Genomic DNA, 14,496 nt, shown 5'->3' on the forward strand with positions numbered 1-14,496 from the left:
GTTGTGCATGTAGCAGGGCTCAGGTTGCATTGCAGCAGGTGGTCAGTGGTTTGCTCCTCTCCGCACTCGCATGTCGTGGATTCCATTTTGTAGCCCCATTACTTAGTTTGTATTCATAATACTACATTTCAACACACACAAAAATCTATTAAGGAGAAAAAGATGGAATAGTTGAACAGTTCCTCTGAATTACTGGCATGAGAGTAGCTCCCGGTGGCGCAATGAGTTAAACCCTTGTGCTGGCAGAGTTCGAATCCAGGGAGTGTGGTGAGCTCCCGTCTTTCAGTTCCAGCTTCCCATGCAGGGACGTAGGAGAAACCTCCCACAGGATGGGGGAAAAAAATCCAGGCATGCCGTGGGCAATGCCTTGCATCTTTCAGATGGCCAGTTCTCTCACACACAATTGCAGTTTCTCACACCAGAAACAACTTGCAGTTTCTCACACCAGAAGCAACTCAAGTTTCTCCTGACACACACACACACACACAAAACTGGCATGAAAAGCCCTATATCTGAAAAATCTCTGATATTCCTCCTGTTCCTGAAGACCTTTCTTAATAAAGACAAAACATGTGTTCTTCTGGCTACATTTCAGACTTATAAAATACCCTAGGTCTAACATAGCACCCTGGATGCACATACAACTACTAACAGAATTAATTAGATGTTATTAGTCTTATTTTCAATTTTGAGGGTTTTTTTTCTGATCCAGGTATCTTTAACAGAACCTTGGAATACCAAAGCAAGTCAAGTTTGTCTAGTCCACTTCTTCTTAAACTGTGGGGTCCCAACCTCAAATAGATTCCCCTATGTTGGGGTCTCAAAAAGGTTTTCTGAACATCACCTACTGGCTGTTTCAGACATTTACATGCATCTGTTTGCAGTGTTTCCAGTGGACTCTGCAGGTGATGTTTCAACTGTGCTTCATAAAAAGGAAAATTAGCCTATTTAGCAAGCATTGCAAATCCTGATTCGTTATTAATAAATGTTTGATTTTTATACTTATTTTATTTAGCTATATATTTGGGATCTTGTAAAAAAAAAAAGATCAGGACAAAAGGGGTTCCAGGTGGAAAGGTTTAAAGATACCCTGATCTAGTGCACCCTTGCCATGCAGAAATACACAATTACAGCACTTGGGTAAAATTTCAACCCGATCTCTGTTTAAAGACCTCCAAAAGAAGGAGAGTCCACTTGCTCTCCTGCCAGTCTTTCCCCACCCTCGATTAGTTCTTGCAGCATAGAGTTTCTCCCTGACATTTAAGTATAATCTCTTTTCATGGAGCTTGGATTTTTGAAAAAGCAGAAAATAAGTTAGTCCATCTTCTATGTGACATCCCTTCAGATATGTAAAAATGGCTATTATCATAAGGCTTAGTTTCCAAACGTTCGATCAATTTGGTCACTCTTCTTTGGACATGTTTCACGTTGTCAATATATTTCTTAAATAATGGTGTCCAGAATTGAAAATGGTAGAAATTGAGCATCCCTTATCTGCAATTCCAAATTTGGAATATTTCAAAATCCTAAATTAAAATAAGAGAATCATAGAGTTGGAAGACGCCTCGTGGGCCATCCAGTCCAACCCCCTGCCAAGAAGCAGACAGATAGCCATCCAGCCTCTGTTTAAAAGCCTCCAAGAAGGAGGCTCCACCACACTCCAAGGCAAAGATCTCCACTGCTGAACATTAGGAAGTTTTTCCTAATTGTCCCAATGGATGGCTTTGAGAGCAACACCTTTGTTTTCTGATGGTTCAATGTTTCATGAAAAAAAAAATATTTAAAATATTGTATCTTTGTGGATAAGGTGTATATAAAACATAAACTTGGATTCCATCTTCAAGACAGCTTGTTATGTATATATATGCAAATATAGGTATTCAAAAATCTGAAAATCAAAGCACCTTCTGATCCCAAGCTTTTCAGATAAGGGGATACTCAAACTGTATATTAATTGAGGTCTGACCAAAGAAGAATAAAGTACCTGAGTCTTGACAAGTGCCAGCTAAGAATCCAATATAGCATCTCTGTCGTGCTCTAGGCTTTAGTTTCAATTTCAAGGAACCATCTAAAAGGTGCTGTATATGTTTGAGACACTCAACTCCTTGAGTGTCTCCTTTGAAGATAAGACTAAGAAATGGAGTGAGCTCACTTGCCCCGATAACTGTGTTGAAAAGAATAGAATAGTGGTATTGTCGAAGGCTTTCATGGCCAGAATCACTGAGAGTTTTCCGGGCTGTATGGCCATGTTTCAGAAGCATTCTCTCCTGACATTTCAGATATATAAACCCCATTTTCCTAGTTTCCAACAGACCTCACAACTTCTGAGGATGCCTGCCATAGATGCAGGTGAAATGTCAGGAGAAAATGCTTCTGGAACATGGCCATACAGCCCAGAAAACACACAACAACCCAATTGAATAGAGGGTTGGTTTACTGTGGCATTGAAGTAGTCAGCAGTTTCTTCTTTTATAGTAACTCCTCACTTCCTAATTAATAACTCACTTTGCTCAATGCAGTTTTATGCTCTGATGGCAACCTTTATGGTGCCATTCCAGGCAAGAGACTAACCCTTTCCTCCTCCTTAGCTCATTGGCTGCATCATTGGCCGCCAGGGCAGCAAGATCAGTGAGATCCGGCAGATGTCTGGAGCACACATCAAGATCGGGAACCAGACTGAGGGCTCTGCTGAGCGCCATGTGACCATCACAGGCACTCCGGTCAGCATCACTTTGGCTCAGTACCTCATCTCAGCCTGGTAAGGGCCATTATAACTGTTGGTGGTGGGCAGCGTTGTGGGGAGAGTGATGCAGCACTCACACAGATTTATGAAGATACGTACAGATGTGGAACCTTTCTGCTACGCCCAAACACTGGGCTTCTTAAGTGGTTAACTATTTGGGAATCAAGTTATGACACCTTACACTTTGGTGGGTGAATTGTGTAGTTTGCAAACACTCTGTCTTTGGCTTAATAAACAGGAGTACTAAACATGGCATCATGAAGTGTTCCCATTACTTTGTCATCAGCCTTTCTCACTAATGCTTGTCTTGTCTGCAGTCCAGATGAGAATACCCAGCCTTTATATTTTCACAAGACAAACTGATGCCTTGGCCTATTAGCTGCCATAATTGAGGCATACTTTATCCTGACCTGCCACTGCTTTTTTCCAACTTTTTTTTCTAGCTCCAAGCCACAACAAAACACAAGTCAGACTTACCCAAGAAGAATGGTGAAATTGCTCTACTTTATCAAAGAGATAGCCACATTTAAGTAGAGTATAGAAAGATATTGCAATTTCTTGCTGTGATGCCTTCAGACATTTCCAATTCTACGAGACTTGGATCAGGAAAAAGCCTTCATATTCCCTTGGTGACTGCCATTTGGGGGCACCGATTCTAAAAACACACTGTGTCATTGAAAGACACATTTTTCCTGTTTAAATTGGTTTTCCTGTTGGAATAACTCATTTCAATTTTCAGTATGTCAGCATATTCAAGAAACCGCACAAAGCTGGAGGAGAATCACACATACCCCACCCCTTGCAATGAGAAAACAGATAAATAATACTGTGGCTATTATTTCAAGTGAATTACCCAGGAAAGTCAGGAAGGGAAAAAGGCTGATACGATTTGGAGTGGTAGAACTGTGTAAACAGGGTCCACTACAAAGTGACCTTAGAATGTGTTGTCTAAGGCTTTCATGGTCAGAATCACCGGGTTGCTGTGAGTTTTCCGGGTTGTATGGCCATGTTCCAGAAGCATTCTCTCCTGACATTTCTCTCACATCTATGGCAGTCATCCTCAGAGGTTGTGAGGTATATTGGAAACGAAGCAAGGGAGGTTTATATATCTGTGGAAGGGTGGGAGAAATATGTCTTGTCTGTTGCAGGCAAGTGTGAATGTTGCAATCAATCACCTTGATTAGGATTAAAAAGCCTTGCAGCTTCAAGGTCTGGCTGATTCCTTCCTGGGGGAAATCCTTTGTTTATCCAATAAATAAAGAACAAGACTCTGAAAGCAGGGGAAATCCAGACTTAAAACAATCAGAGCCAGCAAATACCTACCAAAAAAGGATTCCCCCAGGCAGGAATCAGCCAGGCCTTGAAGCTGCAAGGCTTTGCAATGGTAAGCAAGGTGATCAATTGAGACATTCACACTTGCCTCCAACAGACAAGAGTTCTTTCTCCCATCCTGGACCTTCTACAGATGTATAAACTCCCTTGCTTAGGTTAACTCACAACCTCTGAGGATGCCTGCCATAGAGAGAATGCATCTGGAACATAGCCATACAGCCCAGAAAACTCACAGCAACCCAGACCTTAAAATAGGAGCTTTGATCTTCCCCTTTCCAATACTGGCTGACACTCTCCCTACTTTATGGAGGAGTTTTCAAAGGTATAAACATAGTCTTGCTGAAGAGGATTGTGGAGGAGAAAACATTATCTGGATGTAGAAAATATATCCTGAGCATCTTGTCACCTGCTGTCGTCTCTGTGTGTGCCTGTTCTTTGCACATATCATTATGCATGCCAATGCAAACACATGTCTGTGTGTTCTAGTTGCATATGCATACTTGTATGTGTCATGCAAACTGCACATGGTCACACCTATGCTGCGCAAGGCTGTATACGGTGGAACGCATACACCGAAGTATGTATCCGCACCTGTCTGCATTTGTGTATGTGAATGTGTATGCCATGCATGGATCTCATTCTTTTTCCCTTCTTGTTCTCCAGTTTAGAGACGGCCAAATCTACCTCCCAGACGCCCCCCGTTGACCTCGGCATGACTTTCTCCCAGCCCCTCACCCCTTCGCCAGCCCCAACACTGACCGCAGTGGCCGCACCTCCCCCAGCCTTGCTTGGCGCTCCCTATGCCATCTCCCTCTCCAACTTCATCGGCTTGAAACCCGTCCCCTTCTTGACGCTGCCCCCTTCCTCAGCCGCGGGGCACAATGGCAGCCTTGCCACCTACACGACCAAGATCTCCACAGCCAATGCCAGCAAGAAGGCTGAGAGACAGAAGTTCTCCCCATACTGAAACAGGAAAGTGGGCTATGGGCCAGGGAGGGGGAGAGCTTGGTTAGAGGGCATCAGCATCAGGCCACTCCAAAGCAGGACTCCATGGGGAAGGAGTAAGTAAGGTGTGTGAGAAGGGAAAGCCAATTGTACATGAAAGTAAAGTTGGGAGAGGATATAACCTGGACAGCTGCTTGAGCATTGTGCTCATGAATACTCAGCCAGAGAAATGGTTCTTCTGCCTCCATGGGTCTCAGCTGCTCTTGCACCTGAGATCTGTGCAGTGAGTAGAACCTCTGAGTTTCATAGTATTACCTCTCTTGTACAATGTCCGCCCCATGCTCAGGAGTGTTATTTTCCCCTTTACCTTCCCTAAACCTATCAGATCTCTCTCAGGAAGGATCCCAACGTATTTTTAAAGGAACACTTACATTAGACAATTTGACAATATCCCTTCCCACACAATTCTTTGAATTATACTAAAGGAGTTTGAAAACACGGGAAAAGTCTTTTCTTAATTAAGGCAGTAGGTGGTACTCACTAGACTTGTGGTGATGATAGTTGGAAGTATTCTGCTGTGTCTCATGAACTGCATTTCTCAAGAGCAGAACTCAAAAGGTTTCTGGTTCGCATAGAACTGGAAATGGGATATGCCCCAGATACAATGTAATTACTAAGAAGTAAAGTCTTTGATGCTTTGTCCCTGGCACATTATTGCAGTCTCGTGTCTCACTATAGCTAAATAAGGAAATGGGGAAATAAATGCTTTCACAACATACAACCAGGTGCTCAATGGCAATCCTCTCCAGCCACCTGCTGTCCTCCAGTTGAAGTGGATTGTGAGTCCCATTATCTCCATCAGCTTTCTGGGGATTGTGGAAGTTGTAGTTCCATAAAGTTGGGAGAAGTGGCAGGATGAGGCAAAGTTCTGGAATTGTACCTCTTACTAGAAAATTACTACAAGAACAAAGAGTGGAATGGTACACTCTCACCAAACATTCTGTTAAATTGACAGGGCCTGGCATAGCAACTGTGGTCCCATATTTGGCTTTCCATATTATAAAAATGAACAATGACTAATCTGAAATACTCTGGATTAGAGCTTTCAGCACTGGATGCCAATCTCAGCTGCTCACTTTGTAAGTGGGTGACATCAGTTCCTCTGTTTATTTGATGGAAGATTCCTCAGGATATCTCTCATTGGCAGGATATGTAAGATATTGTCTTGCCAATTAAGTACCGTTGAATTTATTAGAATGTTGATGTCTCCTGTAAGTGCTCACAAATTTGTTTTGATCTCTTACAGGCCAGTCCTAAGTATATTTGCTCAAAAATAGCCGCATTGCATTCAATGAAGCTTATTCCCTCTGAGTACTGAAAGCTACCTTATTACTGGACAACACCATAAATCCATCTAGCTTGCAGGAGGGGGGAGTACTTTGTAGGCTGAATAGAGTTTCCCAGCATTTTGTGAAGAAGTTGAGGGAGGGCATTGCCACAAAACATTGCCACCAAGGTACATGCATATGTATTAATTTCTCCATCTCAGGGGTGAGCAACTACACAGGGGTAGCTTTTCTAGTGTTTGCACCAGCTTTCTAATTCAACCAAAAGATGGTGCATCACTTCCAACTGCATTGTTGGTTGATTTTTTGGGGGGGTGGGGAGAGATCTTGGTAGGTCACATAATTACATTTCCATATTTTGTAGTGATTTTTGAGGCATTTGGAGTAAATTTTGATTTAAAATATTTGCCATTAGAAATTGTGGGGAGCATGGGATCCACTTTGGTACACCATGTTTTTTCCCTCTTGACAGGTGGGTTCGCAAACCCTAACAGTTGCCTGCCTTTGATCCAACTCAATATTATCTAGATTGATAAGCAACAATCTATGACTTAAGTAGGCATTATTCCCAGTTGTACCTGGAGATGCTAGGGACTGGATTTGTGACGTCCTTTGTACAAAGCATGAGCACTACCAGCAAACCTCTCTCAAGGGGGATTCACTCGCAAGTGGGGAAACGATAGCAGCTTTAGTGATTTAATACATTCTGCCACATTTCACTCACTGAAAAGGTTTGTCCTTGTCAGCCCTTGGTTATCATTATCATAAGGATGCTTGTGTGAGTGAAGAGGTGGCACCCAGAGACCTCAGGTTGAAGCAGATGACTATTCTAATTATACTTCTGATCAGTATTACTGACCAGTCTGTCTGGAACTGGCACTTGAGACCTCGATAGGCTGTCATCCTAACAGCGGATCTTGTAATTCACATTGCTACATTCAGTAATTATATCCCAATAGATTAAATGTACCATATAGACAAGGTCGGTTTGTTAGATGATTTGTAAATTGGTAGCTTTATTGACATGGGTTCTGATTGCCATCCCGTATAAATGGGCATGTTGTGTTGCTTTGTTCAAATACTGCTGCATTAACTGCAGGCTACCTTTGTAAAGCAAATTATAACTGCGGATTATCTTTGTATAGCAATGTGACTGCTGGATGAATCGGGAAAACTGGTTGAAAAGCAACAATATTGAATTTGGCTTTTCCTGGTGAACTCTGCCCACTCTGCTGCCTACAGCCACTTGGTATGTTATAGTCAACTGCTGTTGGCAATGTCTCAACAGTCACAACGTATCCCCTTTTCAACTACATCCTGTTCTTTCTCTGGCCTCTCTGGGAATCACGAGTAATGTAAAACCTTTACTGCATTGGACTCATTCCTTTGGATTACAATGCCAAAGATATCAGGAAAAATAAGAGCAGAGCTTAGAAGTTACTTTTAAGAAAATAGCATGCCGAACCTATCCACAGCTGAGCTATGAGACTCAAGCCATCATCAACATACTGTCCATTTATGCATAGCTTCAGCCTGTTGTGTTTATATTTTGTAAAAACCATTTCAAATTCTGACAAAAGTCAGGCTGAAAAGGGCAAAACTGTTGGATTCACTTAGTAATTCATACCCATGTAACCAGGTAGAATATAGATGGAAACATTTTGACCTTCCATATGTTGCAAATTTCAGCATGACTGGAGTAAAGGATCATGGGGGCTGAAGTCTACAACACCTTGGAAGACCAATGGTTTCCCACCCTTGATTTCGAGAAGCAAGATCTCATGGTATCTATGTTTGCCAACAGATTTTCCCTCTGTAATGAAATAGCTTTGGTGGTCTTGAATAGCCACCACAGATGAAAGATGAATGTGTAGTCCATAAATATAATGCAGGGCAGGGCAGGTGGGGTAATATATAGCCTGTCACATAGTTTCAATATTATTTTTATTCCCAGCACCATTGAAATTTGGTAACAAACTCCACTGTCAATTTTGGGCCAAAAAACAAACAAACCCTGTTTTGCAGAAAAAGGAAATGCTCATTTTAAAAAGGGTTATCGTGGACTACTGCCACAATACATCAACATACTACAACTTCCTGGCCTTAAAAGTAGTATGTTCTACATGCTTTAAATCAATTATATCCATTTGGCTGCTGAAATTTCATAGGGCGGTCAGCAGGGATATAGACCATCAAAGGCGGATGGGGAGGGGAATTGTTTCCAGACCCACTGAAGTTGCCCATCAGATTCTTTGAGTCAGATTCTCAGATGATGTACCTCAATACTGCTGCATATCAATATTTTGATCCCACAAGAAAGGAATGGAACCAATATTTTCTACTGCAAATCAACCAGTTTTGGCATCGTACCCCAGCTGGTACAAAACTCTCTTGTTCTTCCTGTGTGACTTGCAAAATACTCCTACCTTTCCTTGCTGCTTGGAGGAATCCCCACCCCCACCCCCAAATCCTCTTTGGCTTGTCTTTGAAAATGCTGTACATATAATTCTATATTTTTCCTCCTTTGTAACTTATCATTGATTTAATAAAAATGCAAACTCTGCCTGTTTAGAGGTAATGTGATTACATTCTTTAAACCTTTGAATCAAGAAAGAAAATGTTTCCAAAACGGACAATTGGGTTGGATGGTTTAGTAAAATGGGGTGCTGAAAGATAAAACTTTTGTATTGTTTTACCTTAAAAAATGATGTTGGCTCGAATTTCCAGATCTTCTTGTGACAGATGGGCTTCTCCATGACAAGACATCATCAACTGTCAAGTTTGTATTGAAAGTATGGAAAATACTACAGAGTTTTTCCCTTTTTCGGGAAATTCAAAAGAACAAAATCCCCACTAGCAAATAATGTGGCTTTACGCAGCACATTCAGATTGCATTTTTTTTAGTGATTCAGAATAAATATCACTTACTGATGGTGTCCTGATCCTGGGTAAGGCAAATCAGAGCCATGGCTGAATTCACACCTGTGAAACAATTTGTTCTTACCTCAATCCTAGTCTTGTTTGAACAGATAACATTCCTCTATTTTCAAAGTGAAAGCAGTTTTTTTAGATAGATGCCTGAGGGCTCTCTTGGAAAAATACATTGCCTGCAGCCTGGACCAGGGCAGAATGCTTACCTAAACATCCGCATTCAGTATGAGTGATATTGCTCCCATTTTTCAGTTCAGCATATATACAGTTGGTGGATATCTGTATATTTAAAGCAGTGGTTGTTGACCTGTGGGCTGCAAGCCTCCAGTAGGCTGCAAGGACAAAAATCTGATCTGCGAACCTATTTATTTATTTATTTATTTATTTATTTATTTATTTATATTGATTTTATTTCCACTCGTTTCACACCACCTGCCACTCCTTCCCTGTCACTGGCCATGGCATATGTTCTGTATCAGAAACTAGAGGTGATGTGATCTATCCAATGCAATTTTCTGAATCTGCATCCCAAACCGAATCTAAAGTTGACCAAAAACTGATTTGTAACCCTTTTGGTACCAATGTTGAGAGTGGTCCCTGGTCAATAAAAAAAGGTAGGGAACCACTGATTTAACGGTAGCACAGTGTTTGGACTGCTTGGGGTTCTTGGAGACCATAGTTTTTCCTCAGGAAGGAAAAGATAGGGTGAGCAGGGAGAAGAATAAGCCAAGTAGAAAAGCAGGGCTCAAGTTGGGAACAATCCGGGATCTATATGCCCCCTGAAGGACCTCCCACATTGGGACTGATGTTGATGTTGGCCCAACAGAGGCATCTTCCGATGGAATGAATGCATTTTCGAACCCCCCTTCAAATCCATTTAAATCTGCTTCAGTGCAAATCTATTTAGGATAGGAGAGGGAGGACACTTTTTAAAAATGGGAGTTATATTTTATTAAACTCAATGGGAATTTAATTCTGGATACTACTAAAGATGTCTTGGGTCAGGTAATACTTCTACACATATTTACTTGGAGTGAAGTTCACTGTCACAGGCACTTACATCAACCTAAGGGCCAAAGGAAAAACAATGATTTGTGCTTCTGATCTATCATTCATTAACAGTGCAATTGGATATGTACATATACAGAACTACGTCCAGCTGAGTTGAGATGGGGCAAAGGATTGCAGTTTTATTGGACAATAAATTGTGTTGGGGTTCAACAGCCTCCCTTCTGCTTTGAGTTGTGTTTAGAACTTTAAAATACTCTTCCTGTTAATATTTCCTCAGCCTCCTGTACTCCAACACCCTGGTGCCATTGGGAATTCTTTGATATTCAGATTAAGAAAAACAAAGGCAATTGGAGTTTAAGAATGGAATGTGCCACAATTGCCAGGAATTGCCAGCGAATTGTCCACAATAACATTTAGATAATGTTTTAAAACAAAAAACAAACCAAATCTACAAATATGAGAACTTCCAGTGGCATTTGCACCTGTTTATTTCAAGTAATATTTCAGAGGAAGGAAATGAAAAAAGCACCGCTGGAGATTCCTGGCCTAAGAAAACCACATGAAATGCATAGGGTTGGTATAAGTCACATACACATATAGCAAGAAAACAAGAAAAAGTTTGGTAATGTCTGTATATTTCTGGCTAGAAAACAAAACAGCTCTCTTTTTTCTTATCAGAAACCAAAGCAGGCACATAATTTGGTATGTACTATAGAATTAAAGAATTGGAAAATGTGGCAAAAGGGACTAAAATATACATTTTCCAATCATGTTAAAGAGAATGCTTACAAAGTGGTGTTTAGATGGCATTTAAGTGCACACCCCCTCCCCCCATATAAAAAATGTATAAAGGAGCAAATAACAAATGTTGGGAACGTGAAGTTCATAAAGGGTCCTACACGATAAGCTTCAGACTAGAATTCATACTACTAGGATGATCAAATAACAAAAGACAATGAATGAATACTGCAGTACATGTTAACAGTGGCAAAATAAATTCCTATCTTCAACAATGGAAAAAGACAGAACGCCAGCTATAGAAGATGGGACAGTGAAGATGTGGGAACTAATAGAACTGGATAAATTAACAATTTTGTTGAGGAATTTATCACTGGGCACATTCTTAAAAGAATTTTATGAATATAAGGTAAAGGTTTTCCCCGACATTAAGTCTAGTCGTATCTGACTCTGGGGGTTGGCGCTCATCTTCATTTCTAAGCCGAAGAAAGGACATTGTCCGTACACACCTCCAAGGTCATGTGGCTAGTATGACCTTAGGGAAGGCTGAGCAAAGGAAGATCGATGCTTTTGAGCTGTGGTGTTGGAGGAAAGTTCTGAGAGTGCGAGAAGATCCAACCAGTCCATCCTCCAGGAAATAAAACCCGGCTGCTCATTGGAGGGAAGGATACTAGAGACAAAGTTGAAGTACTTTGGCCACATCATGAGGAGACAGCAAAGCCTAGAGAAGACAATTCTGCTGGGGAAAGTGGAAGGCAAAAGGAAGAGGGGCCGACGAAGGGCAAGATGGATGGATGGCATCCTTGAAGTGACTGGACTGACCTTGAAGGAGCTGGGGGTGGTGACGGCCGACAGGGTGCTCTGGCGTGGGCTGGTCCATGAGGTCACGAAGAGTCGGAGACGACTGAACGAATGAACAACAAAAAGAGAAATCTTAAACTATAGAGAAAACTTCAAAAGGCAATTTTTTGGCAAAAGGAGGCAGTCCTTTTTAAAACTGGTTTATGTATGTATGTTTCTATTTTAGAATTATATGTAATTAGAGTAGGGATGTATGTTTGTAGGAGAAAATGTAGCTATCGTTTAAGTATGTTTTTGTGTATGTATATATCAGTGGTTCCCAACCTGTGGTCTGTGGACCACCAGTGGTCCACAAGAACGAAAATATGGTCTGTGGCCTCACCATTACTACCCTGTTGCCTTGAAACCACACGGCAATGAGAGCGACTGATCTTGCGAAACCCTCTTATAGTGCCGAGGCAACAGGGATGTCAGGAGGGAAGAGACTGACTACCCACGAAGGATTACTACTAACACATTAGCTCTAGATGATTAAATATGTTTTTCTGTGGGCAAGCAGATGGCGACTACTGGATGGCATATGTTCTGTATCAGAAACTAGAGCTGATGTGGTCTTTTCAATGCAATTTTCTGAATCAGCACCTCAAACAACCAAACCATATCTAAAGTTGACCAAAAACTGATTTGTGACCCTTGTGGTACTAATGTTTATTTATGATTTATGTACAGTATTTATATACCGCTTTTCTCACCCCGGGGGGGGGGGGGGAGACTCAAAGCAGTTTACACAGAAAGAGTGGCAAAATTCAATGCCTTACAAACATACACCAATTACAATGTTGAGAGTGGTCCCTGATGAAATTGTCCCTGGTGAAATACAGGTTGGGAACTACTGGAATATGCATAAGTATTGTTGTTTTCTTTAGTTGCATTTTTTACATTAAGAATTGGAAGTTTTTAAAAATCCATAAGTTCACAGGGGACTTGGTGGCACACATACACACACATTGTGCCCTCGGCCAGTCCACGTGGAATGAACACAGCCTGTTGCTGTGCGAATAATCATTTTTAAAAAGCAAGAGCTCTCCTTTAGACTTTTGGTTGCTACAGCAACTGCAAAAGGGCTGTTTGCTTGCTAGCATGTGGATATGCACAGGGCTGCTGCAGTTATCTCTCCTGTGTAATAAGCAGTGTGAAGGGATACTATCATATGCTGCCACTCAGGAACACTCTTATTTCCTGGGCAGATAAGGGCTTGTAAAATCTGTGTGCATCTGAGGAAGACATCTTCTAGGACAGTGTTGATGGGAGTCCTTGTGAACACACTGCCCCCTGCTGGACCTGTTTGGAATCAGTTCCCAGATGTTGTCAGACTGTTGTGTGTCTTCAACCCATTTCTGACTTATTAGCAACCATAAAGCAAACCTTTCACAGAGTTTTCTTGGCAAGATTAATTCAAAGGAGTTTTTGCACTTGCTTTCCTCCAAGGCTGAAAGAATGCAACTTGTCCAAGGTCACCAAATGGGCTTCCATGGCTGAGTGAGGATTCAAACCCTGATCTCCAGAGCCAAACCACTCCCCAAAACCCAGGCTATATTGGCTAGATCTTTTCTGAATTCTAATACAACAAACTTTCCAAGATTGGAATCCATTAATCTGCTGCACATTTTGTCTCCTTTACCTTCAGCAAGCACCTAAATATATTTACCCCAGATTACTAAGGCTGAAGCCTTCTATGTTCAATGGGACTTATATCCTAACAAGTGTGTTTAGACTTGGACCCGTAATGTGATGCCATTCCAAAACAACTTTTTGAGCCTGATTTATAACCTTCTATAGCAGCAATAAAGAATGTGTATAACTCTCTGGGTACTATTGATGCAGAATTATGACTGACTCACCATTAATTGGATAGGACTGAAATTGCAATCTAACAACATCTGCCCACATTTGATCTATAGCAACATGGAAGGCTCTAATATTTCTAGGCATCTGCTCCATTCTACCAGGAACTATTTGGCCTGGACCTCAAAGGCCTTGAATTCCTTTTATTACTATCTGTATTCTGAAACTCAAATTATTTCAGAAATATATTGCTATAGGTGATTTATGTGGCATCACAGCATCAATTACAGAAAATAGGATCTAGTACCCATCACCATGGGGTATAGCACAAAGATACAAAGTATAGCACAAAAATACATAGGCAGCATCCTAGGGAATCCTGGGATTTGCAGTTTAGGGAGGGACATTTGGAATTCCCAGCCAGAGAGTTCCAGTACCTGACCAAACTACTGTGATTAGTTGCTTGATTCCATGGCATTTTTGTTGTGTACCTTCCATCATTTCCAACTTATGATGACCATTAACTGAACCTACAACACTGTTTTCTTGGAAAGATTTGTTTGTAGGGAGAAGCCACTATGGTTTTTTTTCTTTGGCTGAAAGAGTATAAGTGGTCCAAGGTCACCTACTGGGTTTGTATGATCAAGCAGGGATTTGAACTCTCATCTCCCAGAGTCCTAGTCCAATGCACATGCCACCACGCTAGCTCCTCCTCCTCCTACTCTCTAGCAGTATATCATATTCCTTTCAAACCAGAACTGAAATATTGAATGGGCTATCCAGATCACAGTATTAAAAAATTAA

The 14,496-nt window shown here is 41.3% G+C and overlaps 1 protein-coding gene across 6 annotated transcripts in view; it reads left to right on the forward strand.

Moving 5' to 3' along the window:
• PCBP4 (poly(rC) binding protein 4) overlaps positions 1-14,496 on the forward strand; it is a 100,754-nt gene that overhangs the window by 54,715 nt on the left and 31,543 nt on the right. For 4 of the 6 annotated variants that reach the window (XM_060765827.2, XM_060765826.2, XM_060765828.2 and 1 more), the window contains 2 exons: positions 2,589-2,758; positions 4,739-8,937. In XM_060765827.2, the coding sequence (XP_060621810.2) occupies positions 2,589-2,758; positions 4,739-5,042 (474 nt within the window). In that variant the 3' untranslated portion in view covers positions 5,043-8,937. Of the gene's footprint in view, positions 1-2,588; positions 2,763-4,738; positions 8,938-14,496 lie in introns of those variants that run through there. The other 2 variants (XR_010909162.1, XM_060765832.2) reach the window with 2 other exon arrangements.

The sequence above is a fragment of the Anolis sagrei genome, chromosome 2 (assembly GCF_037176765.1).
Source record: "Anolis sagrei isolate rAnoSag1 chromosome 2, rAnoSag1.mat, whole genome shotgun sequence".
Taxonomy (NCBI): Eukaryota; Metazoa; Chordata; class Lepidosauria; order Squamata; family Dactyloidae; genus Anolis; species Anolis sagrei.